At 37.5% G+C, this 22,500-nt stretch overlaps 1 protein-coding gene across 1 annotated transcript in view; it reads left to right on the top strand.

Annotated features, from left to right (window-relative positions):
- Positions 1 to 22,500, top strand: part of tanc2b (tetratricopeptide repeat, ankyrin repeat and coiled-coil containing 2b) — a 260,476-nt gene that overhangs the window by 87,409 nt on the left and 150,567 nt on the right. Inside the window, 1 exon segment of the mRNA XM_056469097.1 lies at positions 20,275 to 20,346. Within this exon segment, the coding sequence (XP_056325072.1) occupies positions 20,275 to 20,346 (72 nt within the window).

The raw sequence follows: 22,500 nt of genomic DNA, 5'->3' as shown, positions 1-22,500 counted from the left end.
TGTTTACTTCAGTTTAATACTTCTTGACCTTGTAGCGCTTTGAGTCTGAGAAAAGCATATAGAAAATACAATTCTATGTAGTATGAATACTTCAGGTTCAGGAGAGTCTGAATTATTAGCTCTCCTGAATTTTTAGCCCCCCTGTATATTTTCCCCTCAATTTCTGTTTAACAGAGAGAAGATTTTTTTAAAGACGTTTCTAATCATAATAGTTTTAATAATTCATTTCTAATAACTGATTTCTTTTATCTTTGTCATGATATCTTTGTTATCTCACAGCAAGAATGTCTCTGGTTCTAGGCTTTACCAAACCAGCAGACATTTCTGTGCGGAGTTTGCATTTTCTCCCCGTGCTCACGTGGGTTTCCCCCGGGTTTCCCGGTTTCCTCCCACCGTCCAAAAAACACGCAACATAAGTTAATTGACTAATCCAAACCGGCACTATAGACATGCTCCTAGTAAATGGTTATCTCTCAAGAGCAATCACTGGCTGTTCATTGGTTATTACAGCGGGGGAGTTCTCGAGATCTACCTGAGCTCAAACTCCCTTCTCGCCTTGCAACGGGAGGGAGCCCCGGGCTCGAGGATCTTATGAGCTCAGGGCTCTCTCCCGGGACAGCATGCCAAACAAGCTTATAATTAATCATCAGCTAAGTGTGAACTCTTGAAACATCATTTGGGAGATATTTTAAAAAAATCACAGGAGGGTGAGTAATTTTATTTATTTATTTTTCACGTTTTTAATTGATAGGATAGTAGAGAGTATTGAAAGGAAAGTGTGGGGAGCATAGGACCAGCATAGGACCACGAGACGGGAATTGAACTCAGGTCGCCATGATCACTGGAGTGCATGTGTCGACGCATTAACCACTACACCAGTGACGCTGACGAGGGCGAATAATTTTGACTTCAACTGCAAATAATTTGTCATGATTATATTAAGATTTAATTGCAATGTAGTGCAGCAAGCTTATTTTAACTTCAACTGTACATAAGTCATTTTAATGTTGCATTGTTTTGTCTAAAACTTTGAGTTCAATAAAAAACAGAAAATAAATATAGTTTGCTGAAGTTTTGTTTTTCTTTTTTTGCCATAATAAGCAGCTGACCAGAACAAAATGTATTTTTTTTAATCAGATGTCTGGCTGCTTGACAGCAGGTTTGATGTTAGTCATGCAGCTTCATGTTAATATTTTACTTTCCGTGATGAAATATATTGCAACATTTCATAACATCCAATCCTTGACGAGACGCACAATAGGTGATGGGATCAGAACAGAATGTTTTACTTGTGTTTCTGAAACACAGATGCAGATGTATGTGTGTGTGGCTGCTAAACTAATACTATTGACCTTATAATGGTTAATAAATAAATAAAATCTGCTTTATTCTAGCCGAAATAAGACTTTCTCCAGAAGAAAAAATATGATAGGAAATACTGTGAAAAATTCCTGAATCTGTCAAAACATCATTTGGGAAATATTTGAAACAGGAGGACGAATAATTCTGACTTCAACTGTAAATAGTTTGTCATGATTATGATTTAATTGCAATGTAGTGCAGTAAAAGACAGTTAAGCTGCCAATGCTAGTTCCTTTCTACTATTATTATGGGTTTAGAGCAGGCATGGGCAAACTCGATCCTCGAGGGCCGGTGTCGCTGCAGAGTTTTGCTCCAACACTAATCAAACACACCTGAACACCCTAATTAGTGTCTTCAAGATCACTAGAAAGCTACAAGCAGGTGTGTTTGATTAGGGTTGGTGCAAAACTATGCAGGGACACCGGCCCTCCAGGATCGAGTTTGCCCATCCCTGGTTTAGAGTAACCTATCGATTAGATTATCAGTTTCAACTTCCTCTGTGAGCTCGGCTCTGACATACTGTAGTACAGTACCGGACATTTGTCATCTGCCTGCTTGGACACATTCGTGCTGCTTTCTGCCAAGAATTGCCATATCACATTCAGTGTCTGTGGCTGAGGTGTGTGTGTGTGCGTGTGTTTGATTGGACTGGCACTTCCTCATGTATCAGTAGTGTATCTGTGCTGTGCGTCTGCTGATTGCTCGGTCCAGTCTCTGACGCACAAATTCACAGAGACCTGCGTCACTGTTAGAAACCCACAGAGTTTAGCATTTTTCATAGACACACTCTTTAATGTGGCTCACGTTGTATTAATCTAGTCATTGAAGCAGAATAGCTCATGTTTCACATCCAGTTTTTCATTCATTCATTCATTCATTTTCCTTCGGCTTAGTCCCTTTATTCATCAGGGGTCACCACAGTGGAATGAACCGCTGCTTTGCTCACGTAGCGGAAGGGGCGGAGCTTTCGGGCACTGATGTTGGATTACTTTATTTATTTTGGGTTGTGAAAGCAAAATTCTCCTATAAGAGTGATTATAGCGCCTCCTGATGGTGAATGCAGTTATACTCATGGCAGGTATTATTTGGTTGTCTGGTCAATTATTTCACTAATACGGCAACCGTCAAACGTCTTCAAGGAAACAGTTTGAATTTCCGCTTAGTAAAAAAAACGCTCGTGTTCCATTTGGGACGACACAACATCTTATACTATGCTGTTGAGTGTGTGAGTGCATACACTCTAAAAAACGTTGGGTTATTTATTTAACCCAATGGTTGAGTAAAAAATATTTGGTGCTTTGTTGGGTTATTTTAAAACTTTTATTGGGTTATTTATTTAATAACTCAACCAGTTGGGTTACAATTTTTGAATCCTGCATAACAGCTCTGTTTTAATCCCGATTTGTAGCATTTCACCTTTGATATGAGGATCTTATTTTGAGTTTAAATTATTGTTTTTTTTTACTGTTTGATATAAAGACAGCCTTGGAGATCCCGCTTTTGTGCTTTAACAACTCAGCCAGCTATCATTTCTCCACTGCCATACAGATTGTGCAGCAAAAAGGTTCGGCCCTCATACCAGGAGGCAAAACAAGAATTTGTTGATTTGCGATGTCTAGGTGCATTATTTATGGCAATAAATGTTAGACATTATTTAATTCATGTGTGTATACTTGTATTTCATTCAGTACTTAGAGGAGGAGGAGCAACAGAGACAGAACCCTCTTGTCCTGCTGCTGGGGGATGAACTAAACTGCTCTCAGGCGTTTGTTATTGTGAAAGGAGTGGCACTGAATTCAGGGATTTAAATAAAGCTTTGCCAATGTATTAAAAGCTGTGTATTTTTTATTTACATATAAAGATTACGACTATAATAATAATAATAATAATAATTTATTATTATATAGTGGTTAAGCCACTTTTTGGCAAAATAACCCAACAAATTAGTTATTTTTATAACCCAAATTGTTGGGTTAACCTTATCAACCCAATGGATTGGGTTAAAATAACCCAACAGAAGGTCGGTGCCAAATTGACCCATCTATGGGTTACCTGTTGGGTTATTATTAACCCAACTGTTTTAAGTGTGTAAGTACATAGTGCATAAGTGTATAGTGTGCAATTTGGGACGCTGCTATAGTTTGATTATGGCTGTATGATATTGTAAAAAACTGACATTGCAATGTTTGGTGTTTCTGCGATTTAAATTGTGATCTGACTATAATTTCACAAGATGACTCCATTTGGAAATAACATTGATTGGGAGGATTTTGTGTGGGTGGGCATCTGCATAAAGTGGTATTACAAAAATATTTATAAAATTAAATTTGATTAAAGAACAGATGAAAACAACAGAACAACGTTAAAAATGAAAGCAACATCGCTTTATGGCTTTCAGTGGAGTCGAACAGTATTGAGCTACAGAGATATAATAGTCGAATGTAAAATAACATGCTGTAGTCTTTACTTTATAAATAATTAAACACAATTAATCGCTGTTAATGCGCCAAACCTTTTAATTTATTGTGTCCAAATGGTTTAAATTCATTTGAAATCATTTGAGATTCTCCGATGTGACTATTGCAGATTTGTACATTACGATATTGATACTGAAACGATATATTGTACTGCCTATCTTGGCATAATAATAATAATAATAATAATAATAATAATAATAATAATAATAATAATAATAATAATAATAATAATAATAAATAACTTATATTATTTATTTATTTATTTATTTATTATTACTTCTGTGTGGAATTTGCATGTTCTCCCACTGTTGGCGTGGGTTTCTTCCGGGTGTTCCGGTTTCCCCCAACAGTACAAAGACATGCGGTACAGGTGAATTGAATAAGCTAAATTGGCTGTAGTGTATGTGTGTGAATGCAAGAGTGTGTGGGTGTTTCCCAGTGTTGGGTTGTGGCCAGAAGGACATCTGCTGTGTGGAACATGTGCTTCAAGTTGAAACGTCAACTTATCCAGCATATGTTTTAGGCAGAGGATGCCCTTCCAGCTGCAACCCAACACTGGGAAAAACACCCGTACGCACTCTTTCACACTCATACACTACAGCTAATTTAGCTTATTCAATTCACCTGTACCGCATGGACTGTTGGGGGAAATCGGAGCACCTGGAGGAATCCCAGGCCAGCACGGGGAGAACATGGAACATTCAAACTCCACACAGAAATGCCAACCGACCTAGCCGAGGCTCAAACCAGCGACCTTTCGCTGTGAGGTGACCGTGCTACCCACTGCACCACCGTGAAGCCATTATTATTATAATTGTTGTTGTTTTCTCAGAACAATTCTATAACACAACATAATGCAATGCATACTTCCGAACACCAGCACATCTGTGGAAAAAATATATGGAAAACTCCTTCAAAACGCCCAATTTGGACCAATTTTTCTGGTGTTATGGGTTTTTTCAGTTTAGCTTTGCTATTTCTGTCTGGCAGTAGAGCTGTGTGTCCTCAATCTGAAGGTAACTGTGTGAGCGATGACACTCCTGTCTGACTGAAGGAAGAAAAGACAAACGTCTGAATCCACAGTCCACACACACACTCACACACTGTCAGAATGGACGAGCTTGATGCTACAATTTTAACCTTCGTAGCTGAAATATGAATAATGGGAAGCCCGGCAACAGGGAGACATTGATGCAATGACTCCCAGAGCTGAGCTGAAAGTGCAGAGAAACAGACGCCGCTTTCAGCTCGAGCACAGAGACTTTCTGACCTCCAGCATTTTAAATAGCTGTCAGCCTCAAATGGCCCTAAAGTCTTTACTCTGATCCTGTGCTGTGGTGGATTGGATCTCATCACTGATGTCCCATATTTCTCTGTTAACCGAGGCCAGCAAAGCCCCACTAGACTTTCAGTGTGTTTGGTATGGAGCTACAGTAATGGGACTCTGAATCCGGCCTGGTCCTGCTAGTGGTTCTAAACTTTTCTAAGTGGCTGTTAGGGAGTTGCTGATTATTTATAAGTGGCTGTTAGGGTGTTGCTGAATGTTTCTAATGGCTTGTTTTCACTCACTGTACAGCACAGTACACTACCTGACAAAAGTATTGCCGTCTATCCAAGTTTTAGGAACAACAAATAATAACTTGACTTCTAGTTGATCATTTGGTATCAGAAGTGGCTTATATGAAAGGCAAAGACCTATAGATTACACTTATTTTACCACAATAAAATATGATCATGCCTTGATTTTTAATTATTTAATTAGGACAGTAAGGTCTGACTTTGCTTAGACTAAAGTCTTGTCACTTAACAGAAATAATGTCCAGTATAGAATATAAAGTCATGGTGCAGTGGAGTTAATATTGTGTCTGACTCCATCATGAGCTTGGAGGACTGCATCCATACATCTCTGCAATGACTCAAATCACTGATTAATAAAGTCATCTGGAATGGCGAAGAAAGCGTTCTTGCAGGACTCCCAGAGTTCATCAAGATCCTTTAGATTCATCTTCAATGCCTCCTCCTTCATCTTACCCCAGACATGCTCAATAATGTTCATGTCTGGTGACTGGGCTGGCCAATCCTGGAGCACCTTGACCTTCTTTGCTTTCAGGAACTTTGATGTGGACGCTGAAGTATGAGAAGGAGCGCTATCCTGCTGAAGAATTTGTCCTCTGCTTTATTCAAAAAATAATGTATATATATATGTGTATATATATATGTATAATGTATATATATATCACTAGATTTTTATTTTATGATCTTATTCTACATCCCTAATCCTACCCCCAACTACTACCTTTCTAAATATTAATCATTCATTTTCCGTCAGCTTAGTCTCTGATTTTATTAGAGGTCACCACAGTGGAATGAACCACCAACTATTCCAGCAAAAGTTTTTTACGCAGCAGATGTCCTTCCAGCAGCAACCCAGTACTGGGAAATACCCAAATACTCTCACATTCACACACACTCATACACTACGGCCAATTTAGTTTATTCAGTTCACCTAAAGCGCATGTGTTTGGTGGGAAACCGGAGCACCCGGTGGAAACCCACACCAACACGGGGAGAACATGCAAACTCCACTCTGAACCAGCGACCTTCTTGCTGTTAGGCCACAGTGCTAACCAATGAGCCACCGTACCGCCCTTTCAAACTATTAATAAGCAGTAAATCAGTAGTTTATTAAGTTAAAAGTCTAAGTACTGGTTTATTAATAGGGAGAATTGTACCTTAAAAGAAAGTTTGACCACTGCCCTTCAGATGTATTTTAGCACAGTCATGTTCACTGTTAGCATAGAGCTCTGCTGAAATCCCTGCAATTATGGCATCTCTAGAGAAATCCTTTTAGAAACTTATTCTTTGTAAGAGTGCACCCCTTACTTCAGTACAGTCTCCAGCAGACCCGGTTCACCCCGTCTCGACTGAAGCGTCGGCCCACACGTCAGCTTTCCACCTCCACACATTTTTTTTTTTGCCAGCAGATTGAAGAGCAACTCATTTGTGATGGGGACCTGTTGATTCTGCTGACAAGTCCATCACTGTCCTGTCACTGCCAGCCTCTCGTCTAGCCGGAGTTTCAGTAGGTGGCAGATCCAAAACAATCTGTCTGATGGAGGAGTCAGTCTGCTGTGTTAGTTCTGCTCTGCTGGAGTCAGCGGAGGTTGAACTGCATCTCCAGTCATCTGTCCTACTGGTGCGACCAAACCTTCTTCACTGCTTCCTCCATGCTGTAGTTGCACAGATGGCCGTCTGACTGCTCTGACAACATAAATAAATAAATAAAAATAGTGTGTGGTTTACTTTGAAGCCTCAGATATTCACTGTAAAGGATTACAAAGAAATGCTGCGTAATTCATTGAATTAAATGTGAATTTTTGAGGAAATAAGACTTATCAAATATTGGTCAAAAGTTCCACATGGATGGAAGATAGGATCTTTTGGCCTTAATTCTAAGCCGTATGTGTGGAGAAAACCAGGGACTGCTCATCACCTTTCCAATACAGTCCCAACAGTGAAGCAAGGTGGTGGTAGCTTAATGCTGTGGGGGTGTTTTTCAGCTGCAGGGACAGGATGACTGGTTGCAATCGAGGGAAAGATGAATGCAGCCAAGTACAGTGATATCCTGGACAAAAACCTTCTCCACAGTGCTCAGACAATGACCCCAAGCACACAGCTAAAATAACGGAGTGGATTCACAACAACTCACTGTTCTTGAATGGCCCAGCCAGAGCCCTGATTTAAATCCACTTGAGCAACTCTGAAGAGACCTAAAAATGGCTGTCTAAATACAAAGCAAAGGGTCTGAATACTTAGGACCAGGTGATATTTCAGCTTTTCTTTTTTAATAAATATGCAAAAATGTAAACAATTGTGTGTTTTTCTGTCAATGAGGGGTGCTGAGTGTATGTTAATGCGAGGAAATATATATATATATTTATAACAAAGTGAAATATTTAAACTTTCTGTACCCACTATGTACAGTATATACTTCAACTGTGTGTATATATATATATATATATATATATATATATATATATATATATATATATATATATATATATATATATATATATATATATATATATATATATATATATATATATATATATATATATATATATATATACGTATTTCAAAGTCAAAGTCAGCTTTATTGTCAATTTAACCAGATGTCCAAGACATACAGAGAATCGAAATTGCGTTACTCTCAGACCCTAAGTGCCTAACGTATAATATTAATACAAAAAGTAGAATTTTAAAAAGAAATTACCATAAATACAATTACATATATAATATAATCTAAAAATATAAGTAAAAAATTAAAATTTGTAAACAACACAATCAAACATAAGGGCACATGGCAAGGAGTGCAAACTAGAGTTGCAAAACAATACATGGTGCAAAAAGTACAGTATAATGCAAAACAGAACACCATGCAAAAAGTATATATCTATATATATATATACATACACACAAACACACACACATAACATATATATATATATATATATATATATATATATATATATATATATATATATATATATATATATATATATATATATATATATATATATATATATATATATATATATATATATATATATATATAATTTATTATATAAGAATTTGAAATTATTTCTATAGCATTGAGGGAATTATATTCTGAACTATTTGATTATTGTTGTAAATATTGCGCATTAGATCATTAATTGCGCTTTGCTGAAACTCCGAATGAACCATTGTAATGTGGCATTGTTTTTTTTTTGTCTGAAAATATAATTAGCCCAAATGAACAACTGAAAGAGTGTTGTTTGCAGACGTGTTCAGCCAGAAGGAGAGGGGAAGCGCAGGACACAATTATAACCGAAGCACAATCGCCTTCTAATTGGTCTCTACCTGTGAATAATTAAAACAGCCACCGCTTTCCTGGAGAAAACACCCACTGCTGAGGGATTATTCAGGCTGTGAATCTGAAAGACAGCTGTGAAAAAACGAAAATGAACACTTGAAAGAAGTAGAGATAAAGTAAAACCAAAATAAGTGTTGGATATCAAGGCACAGAGGCAGTAAAAAAGAAGCACCTCAAATATTAACAAGGAGATTTGTCATACAGCACAGTTATCAGAGGACTTGAGTCATAATATAATAAACTGGAGATTTATAATTTCTGTTTATGAATTGGGGCAGCACAGTGGTTAGCAGTGTCGCTTCACAGTAAGAAGGTCACTGGTTCGAGTCCCGGCTGGGCCAGTTGGGGCACTGTCTGGAGTTTGCATATTGTCCCCGTGTTGGCGTGGGTTTCCTCCGGGTGATCCGGTTTCCCCCACAGTCCAAAGACATGCGCTATAGGTGAATTGATGAACTAAATTGGCTGTAGTAGATGAGAGTGTGTGTGAATGAGGGTGTATGGGTGTTTACCAGCACTGGGTTGCAGCTAGAAGGCCACTGCGTAAAACATTTTCTGGAATAGTTGGCGGTTCATTCCGCTGTGGCGACCCCTGATAAATAAGGGACCAAACCAAAGGAAAATGAAAGAATGAATGAATGTTTATTAATTAGAGAACAATTCATAAACACTTGTTTATGGAATATAATGTAATCTTCTTCACTTTATCCGGCTTACTACACATCTACTTGCCAAAAAACATTGTTCTGAGTCATAATAGTTTATTAATTCTTTAATTAAACGGAAAGCTGGCAGAAAGAAAAACAGTTGATGGAGTATACACTAACCTGCGCATTATTCAGTCACAAGATGGCACCAAACAGACAAAAACACAAAGCTGACAAAAACGCAACCAGCTGAATGGAGCATATACTAACCTATATATTACGTATAAGCGACAGCACCAATCAGTCAAACATTATGGCATAACATACAAGCAGACACACATGCATAGATGTAAGTATATGGATATGAACATCGGAGTATAATTTAAGTTCCTGGATGCGCCTGTGTTATTTGGCAGTTGTTATCTCAGAATAACATAGCTTAAAATGTTGCGGCTGATCAATCAGAATATAATATAATTAACTGGAGATTTATAAATTATTTCATAAACACTTGATTTTTTTTTTCAGAAATAATGTAATCTACTTTATCCCGCTTATTACACATCTACTTGCCAAAAAACATAGTTTCCAGTCATAATAGTTTATTAATTCTTTAATTAAACGTAAAAGCTGACAGAAAATGAAACAGCTGATGGACTATACACTAACCTGTGCATTATTCAGTCACAAGATGGCACCAAACAGTCAAAAACACAAAGCTGACAAAAACGCAACCAGCTGAATGGAGCATATACTAACCTACGTATTATGTATAAGAGTCAACACCAATCAGTCAAAAATTATGGCATAACATACAAGCAGATACATAAATGGATGTAAGTATATGGATATGAACATCGGAATATAATTGGAAGTTCCCGGATGAGTCTGTGTTATTTAGCAGTTGTTATCTCAGAATAACATACCTTAAAAGGTTGCGATTGACTAATGAGAATATAATATAATTAATTGCAGATTTATAAATTATGTTCATAAATTAGAGAAGATTTCATAAACGCTTGATTTTTTTTTCAGAAATAATGTAATCTTCTTTACTTTATCCTGCTTATTGCACTTCTACTTGTCAAAAAACATTGTTATGAGTCATAATAATTTAGTAGTTTTTTAATTAATTGAAAAGCTGACAGAAAGCAAAACAGCTGATGGAGTATACACTAACCTGCGCATTATTCAGTCACAAGATGGCACCAAACAGTCAAAAACACAAAGCTGACAAAAACGCAACCAGCTGAATGGAGCATATACTAACCTACGTATTACGTATAAGAGTCAACGCCAATCAGTCAACGATTATGGCATAACATACAAGCAGACACATATAAATAGATATAAGTATATGGATATGAACATCGCAATATAATTCAAGTTCCCGGATGAGATTGTGTTATTTAGCGGTTATTATCTCGGAATAACACACCTTAAAAGGTTGCGACTGACCAATCAGAATATAATATAATAAAATGGAGATTTATAAATCATATTTATAAATTATAGAACAATTCTAAAAGGATTAGTTCACCCAAAATACAAAATATGATAGTAATTATGCACTTTCATGTCATTCCTCACCCCTTGATCGTCTGAACGCAAAATTAAGATATTTTAAGATATAATTAAGCAAATCATATTGAAATATCACTGTTCTACTGTTATACACAGAAAACTAAACTGGAAATATTTCATGAAGTGATATCTGTCAAATAACAGGACATATATCATATTTAAAGGGATAGTTCAGTCAAAAAAATTACTCACTATTTACTAACCTAATTACTAATAACTAATAACTAATCCTACTTTTAACTTCCTACCATGAAAGTCAATGGTTACAGGTTTCCAACATTCTTCAAAATATCTTCTTTTGTGTTCAACAGGATAAATAAATGTTATTCTGTAGTAAAGGGTGAGTAAATGATGACAGAACTTTCCTTTTTGGGTGCACTATCCCTTTAAGAGCTTTAAAGCATAAATCATATCTCATCACCAGGTCTGTAATTCTGTAGAGTGATACAAAGAGTCTGAATACTTGATCTGTATTAATGCACACTTCTGTGGCAAGCTTGATTTTCTGTAAATGTGCTTCCATAAATGGGAATAAGTGTCTGTGAGAGGATGACTAATGTGAATGTAGATGTTCTCTCGTCTCAACAGATGTCTGAGTTTCACTCCATCACTGATGATGATTCAGACAAGTGCATCTGTTCACTTTAAACTGAAAGCACTCAATAAAACTCTCTGCTGTGCTACATGTACAGAACATACTGTACATACGTCTACACGCACATGTACAGTGCTGACACACGGGTGATGCGGACAGAATACAGTCAGTGGGTTCAATCAAACTGTTTTAGATTAAGTGAAGTTATCATCTGTTTGATTCAATGATGTTGTTGGGCATAGGAAATGATCTAGATTTCGTTTCGATGAATTCCAAACTCAATTGGAATGACAAACATTATTTAGGATATTCAGGAAGAAAATATCTCAGTGATTTTGGAACACAATGTCTTTACAAAATAAATGACAAAAAACGAAATGAAATGTTCATAAAGTTTAATCTTATGACAATTACAAAACAATGAATCTATTTTTTATTTTATATAAAATTAGTATTTTACAAAACCTGTTTTACCCTAAAATTGACTGAAAGTCAAAGCTAAATGTTTGAACCAATTATATTGCACATTTGAAGTATATATCACCAAAAATGTAGCTTTCAAGATTTATTTGGACGCAGTACCAAACATCACCACTAGTCTCCAATAGCCGCATTTCCACTATTGGGCCAGTGCGAGCCAGGGCTTTAATTGGGCCAGGCCGGGCCAATAGCCCGGGAGGTTGAGAAATGAGGCCGAAATCATGTCGCGTTTCCACTGTCGGGCTAGTTGCTCGCAGCGCGTCACGCAAACACCGCCCCCAGAACGTCCCCCGAATCAAACGTCACACAACCCGTCACACAACCCGCCCACTTCAGCGGGAACTAAAAACTCAAATTATAACCACAAACACAACCTGGCATCACTACGAGAGCTGGAAGATGGAGAACACCGAAGCGATTGCTTTTTTACTGTTTGTGGTCTGTTGGTGTAAGGCCAGACAGCGATCCCTGGATAAGGACATTCGAGTTCGGCGGCATTTACTTCGAACACAGATTTTGGCTGCAAGGCGCAAAAGAGCAGCCGAGCTATCCATTTTTTCTTCTTCTTAGTGAGTTGATCAAGCGCGATAGCAAAACAAATGTAAGGGAAGAAAGCATCTTGTCTCCGATTTACCTGACAGGAAAACTCCGCCTTTGTACGTAACCCCGCCCCGAAGCCCCAGTTGGCCCTCCTTGGCCCAAGGTATTCGGCGGGCCGAAAAAGGCCGGACGCTGGCCCCAAGGAAGCCCCGCTTTGGCCCGATTACGCCCCAGAAGTGATAGTGGAAACGCGACTGGCCTTGGCTCGCCCTGGCTCGCTCGCTTTAGGGGCGATAGTAGAAACGCGGCTAATGGCGACCATATGGGCGCCCCCTTATTTCTGTGAATAACTTGAGTGGTATGAACCATATTTTTCAAGATAATGGTAAATATTGTACATCAGATTAAAAGAAACAAAAAAACAGGAATAACTAACATTTTTAAAGATGTATTTAATAAAATAAAAACACTGAAAATTATAATTTTATTGAAAATATTGAATATTTTATTCAATAATTCCATGTTGGTCAGTATGAGAGATCTTTTAAAAATAACTTCAAATACCTCTTATCAAAATATATCAAAATTTAAACACAAATCTGATAGAAATGAAAACGACAGATGGAGTATACACTAACCTGCATAACAAATGTTATGTTCCTTTAGTCCTTATGACAATTACAAAACAATTTACCTACAGTAAATTTTATGTTGCATAAATAAGTATTTTACAAAACCTGTTTTCTGAAAATCAAAGCCAGATGTTTAAAAAAAGTTATATTTCAAATTTGAAGATGAAATCATAAAAGATAAGCTTTCAGATGTATTTAGGTGCAGTACCAAACATCACCACCAGGTGACCCCGCAGACCTCTGGTTTGCATTGGCAACATTATATGGACTCCCCCCTATTTCTGTGTATAAATTCGCACATTATTCACGTGCCGTAGGATGTCTAAATGCTTCATCCGTGTTTGGTGTGAACGCAGCATTATGCTATAGAAGCAATACCAAACCATTTGAGTAGCTACATAGTTTTTATTATTATTATTTTTTAGGGGTTTTTCACATTTTATTGGGATAGGATAGTGGAGGACAGACAGGAAAGTATTAAGAGCAGAGAGAGGGGAAGGGTCCTCAAGCCAGGAATCGAACTCAGGTCACCGTGAGCACCATGGAGCTATATGTCGGCACACTTAACCACAAGTCTATTGGCGCCTAGTTGTTTGGACTAAATTTTTTCAATTAACTGAACTCAAATGGATTTGACAACTGAACTTAAAATATTTAAGATACTAATACTCAAAATTTTTGACAATATGTAATATTAATTCATTTTCTTTTTAACTTAGTCCCTTTATTAATCTGGGATCACCACAGCGGAATGAACCGGCAACTTATCCAGCATATGTTTTACGCAGCGGATGCCCTTCCAGCCACAACCCATTTCTGGGAAACATCCATACACACTCATTCACACTCATACACTGCGGACAATTTAGCCTACCCAGTCTTTGGACTGTGGGGGAAACCGGAGCACCTGGAGGAAACCCACGTGAATGCGGGGAGAATATGCAAACTCCACACAGACACGCCAACTGACCCAGCCGAGGCTCAAACCAGCGACCATCTTGCTGTGAGGTGACAGCACTACCTACTGCGTCACTGCGTCACCCCTTCATTTAGTTTACAGTACTCAAACGATTTGGTTTCAAAACTTAAATGGTTTGCCACAATCGGTTTCCTCAAGCAGTTTGAGTTCATTTAACTTATCGGGTTTTACAGTGTACTGTACATCCAGCCGGTTTTTATCTATATTTGCATACCTTGGAATGTTGTGACTGACCAATCAGAAACAAGTATTCCAGAAAGCAGCGTAATACTATATTTTAGACAATTTGTCCAAATTATTTAAAAAGAAAAAAGCTTTCACAACTCATGAAGTCCTTAAAAAATACAGTTTAAGCATCTGGATATGCAAATGACACTATCACCGATTGGTGCAGATGGCAGAACACCTGTTACATATTTAACGGGCATAGATTTGCATTGATAAATGTGAAGCACTGGAAGCAGACAATTCAATATTATCCTCTCAGAAATAAAAACAGAACCACAGTCTTAGAGATTGTCGGTTACCACCAAATGAAATGCCATTTCTCTCACCTGCTTGTTTTATTCACTCCAGCCCTAAGCTACACAATTTAGTGTCTGTATTGCATCAGTATAAATATATGTTTACATAATCCTTATTGCACAATACCAGAGAGATTATTCTGCAGTGTACTCCTGTATATGATGCCGATGGCCAGTGGGCAGAAACTGCTGGGGTCTGTGCTGATTTTCTCTCTCAGTCTGGAGGTGTATGAGGGCAGAAGAGCACCAATTATCCTCTCAGCGCACATCACTCTGTGCTGCACGCTTTTCATGCCTGATTTAGAGGCCAGACTGAACCAGACTGTTACAGAGGTGAAAGGACAGACTGTTTCAGCGGCTTGGTGTCAAATAGAAGTTGTGATAGACTTTTCTTCCGATGGGAAATCATGTAGGGGAGGGGCTTTGCTGATTTATTGCTTTGCTATTGGTGGATCTTGTGTGAGTGGCAGGTTGATCCCACCCCTTATATGAGTAAACAATAAATGGTCTTGAAGAGGAAAGGGTTATTTTTGATCAAAGTTTATGAGGATGGGATTTTTAAGCATAATAAAATGTACAGATCAGAAAGCTGTAAAACTAATTTGTTAATTTGCAGATTTAATATTTTATAATGAATGATTTTATTAGTTTAAACAAGGTTATGAATTACATTATGGCACATAGATTTCGGTTTTGTCGACCTGAACTTTGATCATCCCAATATAATATCTAAATCATGTCACCACTGTGAAGAGATTTCCAATGCTCTGAGTAAATCTCATAATGGCGCGGTCCTGTTGATTGTGTTAATGCCGTTATGCTAGATGGGTCGGTCCTGATTGTTTATACTGCTGGGATAATTCTTGTCTTATTTCCTTAGCGTAATTAAAGAAATGTATGTCTTCATCTCACCCTCTCACCTCCCCTGCTCGCTTCTTAATGGGAAATTGATTGTTGTGACAGTAAATTCCTGTTTGATGTGCTGTAACAAGACAGCAATTTCCTTAAGAAAACGAGAGGCGAGCAATCACCGATGTACATGGAATGGCTGAGGCTAATTTAGCATTAGATAATCGAAAGCTCGCCGTGGAGATATGTCTTCTGTGTGTTTTCTGTAGCCCGTGGACCATTTAAATATCCCTTCGTGGTTGTTTAGTTAACACTCTTGGGTCTAAGGCGATTTTGAATATGCGCTGACATTGCGCTTCTAGTTATACCCTTGGCTATCATGTAATTTTATTTAATTCACACACACTGGGCTACAATGGTATGCAACAAAGATGGCTGTATATGCTTGCATTGAAAAACAATAAGGATTATGCATGGTTAGTAAGGTTTAGGAAAGTAAACATCACAGAAACAAAGCCAACAAACATACTAAATATATCTGAATAAGACCTTTGAGAAAAACAGTATTGTTGGCTCGAATATTTACTATAAAATCATGTGAAAATCCTTTTTTTCCCACTCTTTCTGAAGCAAGAATGTTTTTTTAAAATTCTGTAAACCATTTTTTTGTCACAAGGGGAGTATGCAAGCAGATGTCATGCATATTTAGCTGTAAATCATGTCTTGGGAGACAAAAGAACCTCCCCAGTCAATGCTAATGTTGGGTAGGGGGTGGCAGGGGTGGGGGTTGAGCTGTATAATATTGTCAGTCATCAAATGGAATTTTTTTTTGAGGATTTATGTAATTTAACCTATTGCTCTCCATTAAGCTAAGTCAGTGGTTCTCAATTCCGGTCCTCTGGGCCCCCCGCCCTGCACATTTTGTATGTCTCTCTTATTTGACATATAAGGATCAGTTCAGAGGTTGCCACAGCCAAATGAACCCCCAACTATTCCAGCATATGTTTTACACAGCGGATGCCCTTCCAGCTGCAACCCAGTTCTGGAAAACACCCATACATACTCATTCACACACACGCACACGCACTCATACTCATACACTACGGCCAATTTAGTTCATCAATTCACCTATAGCGCATGTGTTTGGACTGTGGGGGAAACCGGAGCACCCGAAGTAAACCCGCAACAACACAACCCGTTTCCGTACACTCAAACATACACACGTACACTACGGCCAATTTAGCCTACCCAATTCACCTGTACGGCATGTCTTTGGACTGTGGGGGAAACCGGAGCACCCGGAGGAAACCCACGCGAACGCAAGGAGAACGTGCAAACTCCTCACAGAAAAGCCAACTGGCCCAGCCGAGACTCAAATCAGCCACCTTCTTGCTGTGAGGCGCCAGTGCTAACCACTGAGCCACTGTACTGCCCCTAAAAGCTTTTCATCATTAACCAAAATATATGACATTTGGGGATTTTGATATCAGTTACAGTCACTAGACACACACCCAATATTTTATTCTATGTATGATAAACAGCAGCCTGGACTCTGGGAAACTGTTGTTGTTGTGCAGCAGAGCAGTGCTGGCCTACATTAGCACATGTATATTGCGGTACAGTGTTTGACCCTCAGGCAGCTAATATTCACACATCGATTAGCTTGAACTTTCCACCCGCTCTGACGAAAACTGTGCTGTCGTTGCTTTTTCAGATCTCATTTGAATCGTTTTCATTTCATTTCCACAAGCCTGACCTTTATTTGCAGTTCTTGTGAAGACTTTATTTAATCAAAACCATTCACCCTCCTGTCAATTTCCTTTTCTTTTTCAAATATTTCCCAAATGATGTTTTACAGAGCAAGGAATTTTTCCACAGTATTTCCTATAATATTTTTTCTTCTGGAGAAATTTATATTCGTTTTATTTCGTCTAGAATAAAAGCAGTTTTTAATTTTTTAGTAATTATTTTAAGTTCATGACGAACATTTTCATTTGCAGAACACAGAAAATATTCTGTAAGAAAACGTCTCAGTGTTTTTTAGAGCTCTTTATTGAGAAATTGAGTGAAATCCTTTTAAAAGACTGTTTTACATTCTTTTTGATTATATATATCAGTATTAAAGGTATATTACATGGTTTTCGCCACTAGAGGGTGCGTATTCAAAACAAACAAAGGCATAATTTGATTATACCAAGACTGAGTGTGGAATCATGGGATTTGTTGGTCTTTATTACATTCTATGGGAGTCCTGGAATCATGTTAATGCATATGCTAAAGTACTGAACACTTATTATCATAGTATGAAGCAGAGTAAAATCCCCTGTGTACTTCAAATGAAATCAAAGAACAAACTCAAATGATGCCATTTTGAGGAAAATCCAGCCGAAACGAAGTTCTTTTTGAATTTGTTTGAGCAGAAACAGAAGAACCATCTTCCAAACAAACACAACACACTGCAAAAAAGGCTTTTCTTACTTCCATAAATCTAAAAAGTCTTAAATCAAGAAGCATTTTCTAGACAAGCAAAAAACCAACCCAGGCTCATTCTGAGAACGTAGTCCCGGGGCATTTCTGGAGACCGCGAAATACGTAGCCGGGGGTACGTACGGCTGCATTTCATTTTTTTAAGCGAACGCTGCGGGGCGGTGTGACGCCGTTCCCTTCGGCGCTTGCCGGCCGGCCAGCCGGCCGCTCGCCTCCATGTGGAGGGCTTTCCCGCTGCAACCAGTTTGTCCGGTTAGCTCTTCGTGTACTCTGGCGGACTCGAGGTGCAGAGAGGGGCTGACCACGACGACGACAACTGGGTTCGAGTCCGGGGAAGAGCGGTTCCAGAAATCAGGTAAGAAAACAAAAACAAAATCCAAAAAATGAAGCGAACAAGTTCGTCTCAGGGTGAGAATGTGGTCAAAATCTGAAAACGTGGTAAAAATCAGACGAGGGCTTTTCTTTTTCTTGACGGCTTTTGTGAATCATCGTTGGTTGGGTTTAGGGACGGAGGAGGGTGGGTCAGCCGATTGGCCGGTCGCACAATCAATCATTCTGTCATCCAGGCAGACAGGCGGAAGGTCGTTCGACAGCGGCCTCTAGCGGGTTTACGCGAGAACGGCGTGGGAAAAAGCACGCACAGCGGCCTCTAGCGGACTCGCGAAAACAAAAACTGCACAAATACGTACCTCCCGGGACGTATTTCGCGGTCTCCAGAAACGTCCCCGGGACTACGTTCTCAGAATGAGCCTGGGTTGCAAAAAATATTGTCTCGTTTTAAGAAATGATATGTCAAAAATAACATCAAAATGAAAACAAGATTATTTTGCTTACCCTATTGGCAGATTATTTTGCTTGTTTTAAGGAAAAACTCACTTAATTTTGACATATTTCTTCAAGCAAGACAATAAATTTTTCTGGCAAATGAGAGATGATCTGGTAACACGAAAAAACACACAGCAAAACAGAAAGCACAGAAACAAATAATTAAATATAATAATAACAACATATAACGTAAGAGTTCAACACAACAACACAAAACTCAAGCAGGTTTTATAACAAGTAAAAAACTGTAAATACTGACAGAATTTTTTGGCTAAACTAAACCATTAAGCAAACTAAACCTAACATGTCGACCTGAACCTGGACCTGTTGACCCAATATAATATAGAAATTAAGTCGTGTTAGTGCATAGTGAAGACTAAACCACTTACAGTTGAAGTCAAAAAATGATTCAGGAATACAGCATTCGTAGCTGTATTCATAAACTGCCTACTAACGTTTATTAATGTAGAGTTAATGATTAACAATTAACAAATTAACTGTTTGCTAACGCTTAATAAATGATTCATAATGTGTAGTTATAAAGTGTGACCCAATATTTTTTCCGGATTGTGTACAGAACAAACCACTGTTATACAATGACTTGCCTAATTACCCTAACTTGAATAGTTTAAGCCTTTAAACGTCACTTTAAGCTGAATACTAGCATCTTGAAAAATATCTAGTCAAATATTTACTGTCATCATGGCAAAGAGAAAAGAAATCAGTTATTAGAAATGAGTTATTAAAACTGTTATATTTACAAATGTGTTGAAATTGAGGAACAAAATAAACAGGGGGGCTAATAATTGTGACTTTTACTGTCAATAATTCAAGGACGATTCAAAACAGCGCCTTTATTGCAAGTGTTTTTGCTGCTTAATATCCTCTCTGTGATAAGTTTGCTTACAGATCAAGATCCATAAAGAGGACTGTTCTGCAGAGATGAACTTAATGCTCATTGACGTGCAATACTCGTGTCCTAATAGTCCAGACCAGCCTCTCCTGTCCCCCGCGGCCTAAAGTAATTGATCCTGCTATCGTTAGCTCCATGCTAATCCATCAGCGAACAGCTCATTTACAGTAGAGCTGCTGTATTCTTCTCTCAGTCTGCAACAGATTCACGCTTTAGCCTTTGTTATGGGGAAGATTAAAAAATGGAGGTTTCCTTCAGTGTCGCATTTGGCCACCATGCGGAGGAAGTCTCGGTGCCGGCGGAAAAGCGTGGAGGGTCTTTGTGCTAGCACTCTTTTAGGGGTTTTGCACACTAGGACGTGGTTACTGGACGCTCAGTTGGTGTATCTGCTGGAACGCACTCAAGCGGGTCCCGTTCCTCCTCCTCGAACTCAGTCGCTCTGCTCTTTTTCTCGCTATTCCTCTGCAGATGGGGGAAATGAGGATGCTAGAGACCTGCAGAGCGCCACTCTGGATCCCTTTCACAGCTACACAGGACCAGGTAAGCTTCAGTTCAATGGTGTTATATGGATATTTAAATGTTTTGATGTATGTTTAAAGTGCCACATGCCACATTTTAGATGAACACTCCACTTTTGTTTGGAAAACCCTGCTGAAAAATCCAGCTTAAACCAGCCTAGGCTGGTTGGCTGGTTTTAGCTGGTTGACCAGGCTGGTTTTAGAGGGGTTTTGGCCATTTCCAGGCTGGTTTCCAGCCATTTCCAGCCTGGTCTTAGCTGGTCAAGCTGGAAAATGACCAGCAAAATCCAGCTAAAACCAGCTTGACCAGCCTGGATTAAGCTGGACATAGTTGGTTTTAGCTGGTCAAGTTGGTTTTAGCTGGTTTTAGCTGGTCATTTTCCAGCCTGACCAGCTAAGACCAGGCTGGAAATGGCTGGAAACCAGCCTGGAAATGGCCAAAACCCCTCTAAAACCAGGCTGGTCGACCAGCTAAAACCAGCCAACCATCCTAGGCTGGTTTAAGCTGGATTTTTCAGTAGGGAATAGGATCATTTTACAGCTCCTCTAGAGTTAAAATGTTGAGTTTTAGCATTTTTGCATCCATTCGAACATCTCTGGGTCTGGCGGGAACACTTTTAGCTTAGCTTAGCATAGGTCATTGAATCGGATTAGACCATTAGCATATCACTCAAAAATGATTGAAGAGTTTAGATAATTTCCTATTTAAAACCTGACTCTTCTGTAGTTAAACCCTCTAGTAAGACTGACAAAAAAAGAAGAAAACTTGCTATTTCAGGGTTGATAAGGCTAGAGTGTAAACTATTTAGTTTTTTGGATAAAACTTGTTTTTTTCTGTCTCCATATGCTCACTTTATCATACTATATGAGTCATAAAAGCATGATGCATCAAGTACATTATAATTACTCCGTATGACAAGGTTCAATTATTATTCTTGTTTTTTTTTAATTGAATAAGAGTCATTTACCATGCTTCAAGGTCTTAAAGGGATAGTTCACCTAAAAAGGAAAAATTACCTCGTTAGTTACTCTCCCGTATGTGGTTTCAAGCTTTTATGAGTTTTTTTCTTTTCTTGTACACAAAAGAAGATATTTAGAAAAAAGCTGGGTGATGGTAACCATTGACTTCCATAGGAAAATTAAATACTATGAAAGTCAATGGGTGCCATCACTCTTCTAATAATCTTCTTTTATTTCATGAGAAGAAACTCAGAGTAAGTTAAGATTGAGTAAATGATGGAAAATTCTTCAATTGTGGTCTTTAATACTTTTCACTTTTAATTTCATTTAATTTCATTTCATTTCATTTCATTTCATTTCATTTCATTTCATTTTATTTTTGAACTCTTTTCACCTATAAAGTTTCTCAGTGCAAAGTCCCAAGTTATTATAACGACAATTTTATTCATAGTTTCTTTAATAAAAACCAAAGTAATTTATTTTATGTACAATTACAGTAAATATTTTGTTTTATTTTACACTTTTCACATTTCCCAATTTGCAGACGTACTAATTGCATACCTTTATTAATTAATTAATTTATTTATTGATTTATTGATTAATTGATTAATTAATTATTTATTTATTTGAAAACACTCAAGGCATTTTATTTTATTTTATAAAATTAAATTAAATTAACAAAAATAAAATAAAATAAAATAAAATTAAATTAAATTAAATTAAATTAAATTAAATTAAATTAAATTAAATTAACTAAAATAAAATAAAATAAAATAAAATAAAATAAAATAAAATAAATTAACTAAAATTAAATTAAATTAAATTAAATTAACTAAAATTAAATTAAATTAAATTAAATTAAATTAAATTAAATTAAATTAACTAAAATAAAATAAAATAAAATAAAATAAAATAAAATAAAATTAAATTAAATTAAATTAAATAAAAGTCAATTACCATGCTTCAAGGACTTTTTTTCTTTTATGAGTTTCTTACTTTTCTTGAACACAAAAGAAGATATTTAGAAAAAAAGCTATGTGATGGTAACCATTGACTTCCATGTGAAAAACAAATACTTTGAAAGTCAATGGGTGCCAGCACTTTACTAATAACCTTGTTTTATGTTCAAGAGAGGAAACTCAGGGAGGATTTGAGTAAGTGAAGATTGAGTAAATGATGGAAAATGCTTCATTTTTGGTTGAACTATGACTTTAAT

This window comes from Danio aesculapii, chromosome 12 (genome assembly GCF_903798145.1).
Source record: "Danio aesculapii chromosome 12, fDanAes4.1, whole genome shotgun sequence".
In the NCBI taxonomy this organism is placed as follows: domain Eukaryota; kingdom Metazoa; phylum Chordata; class Actinopteri; order Cypriniformes; family Danionidae; genus Danio; species Danio aesculapii.
The sequence above is the reverse complement of the archived record's forward strand: the minus strand, read 5'-3'. Positions and strand labels throughout refer to the sequence as shown.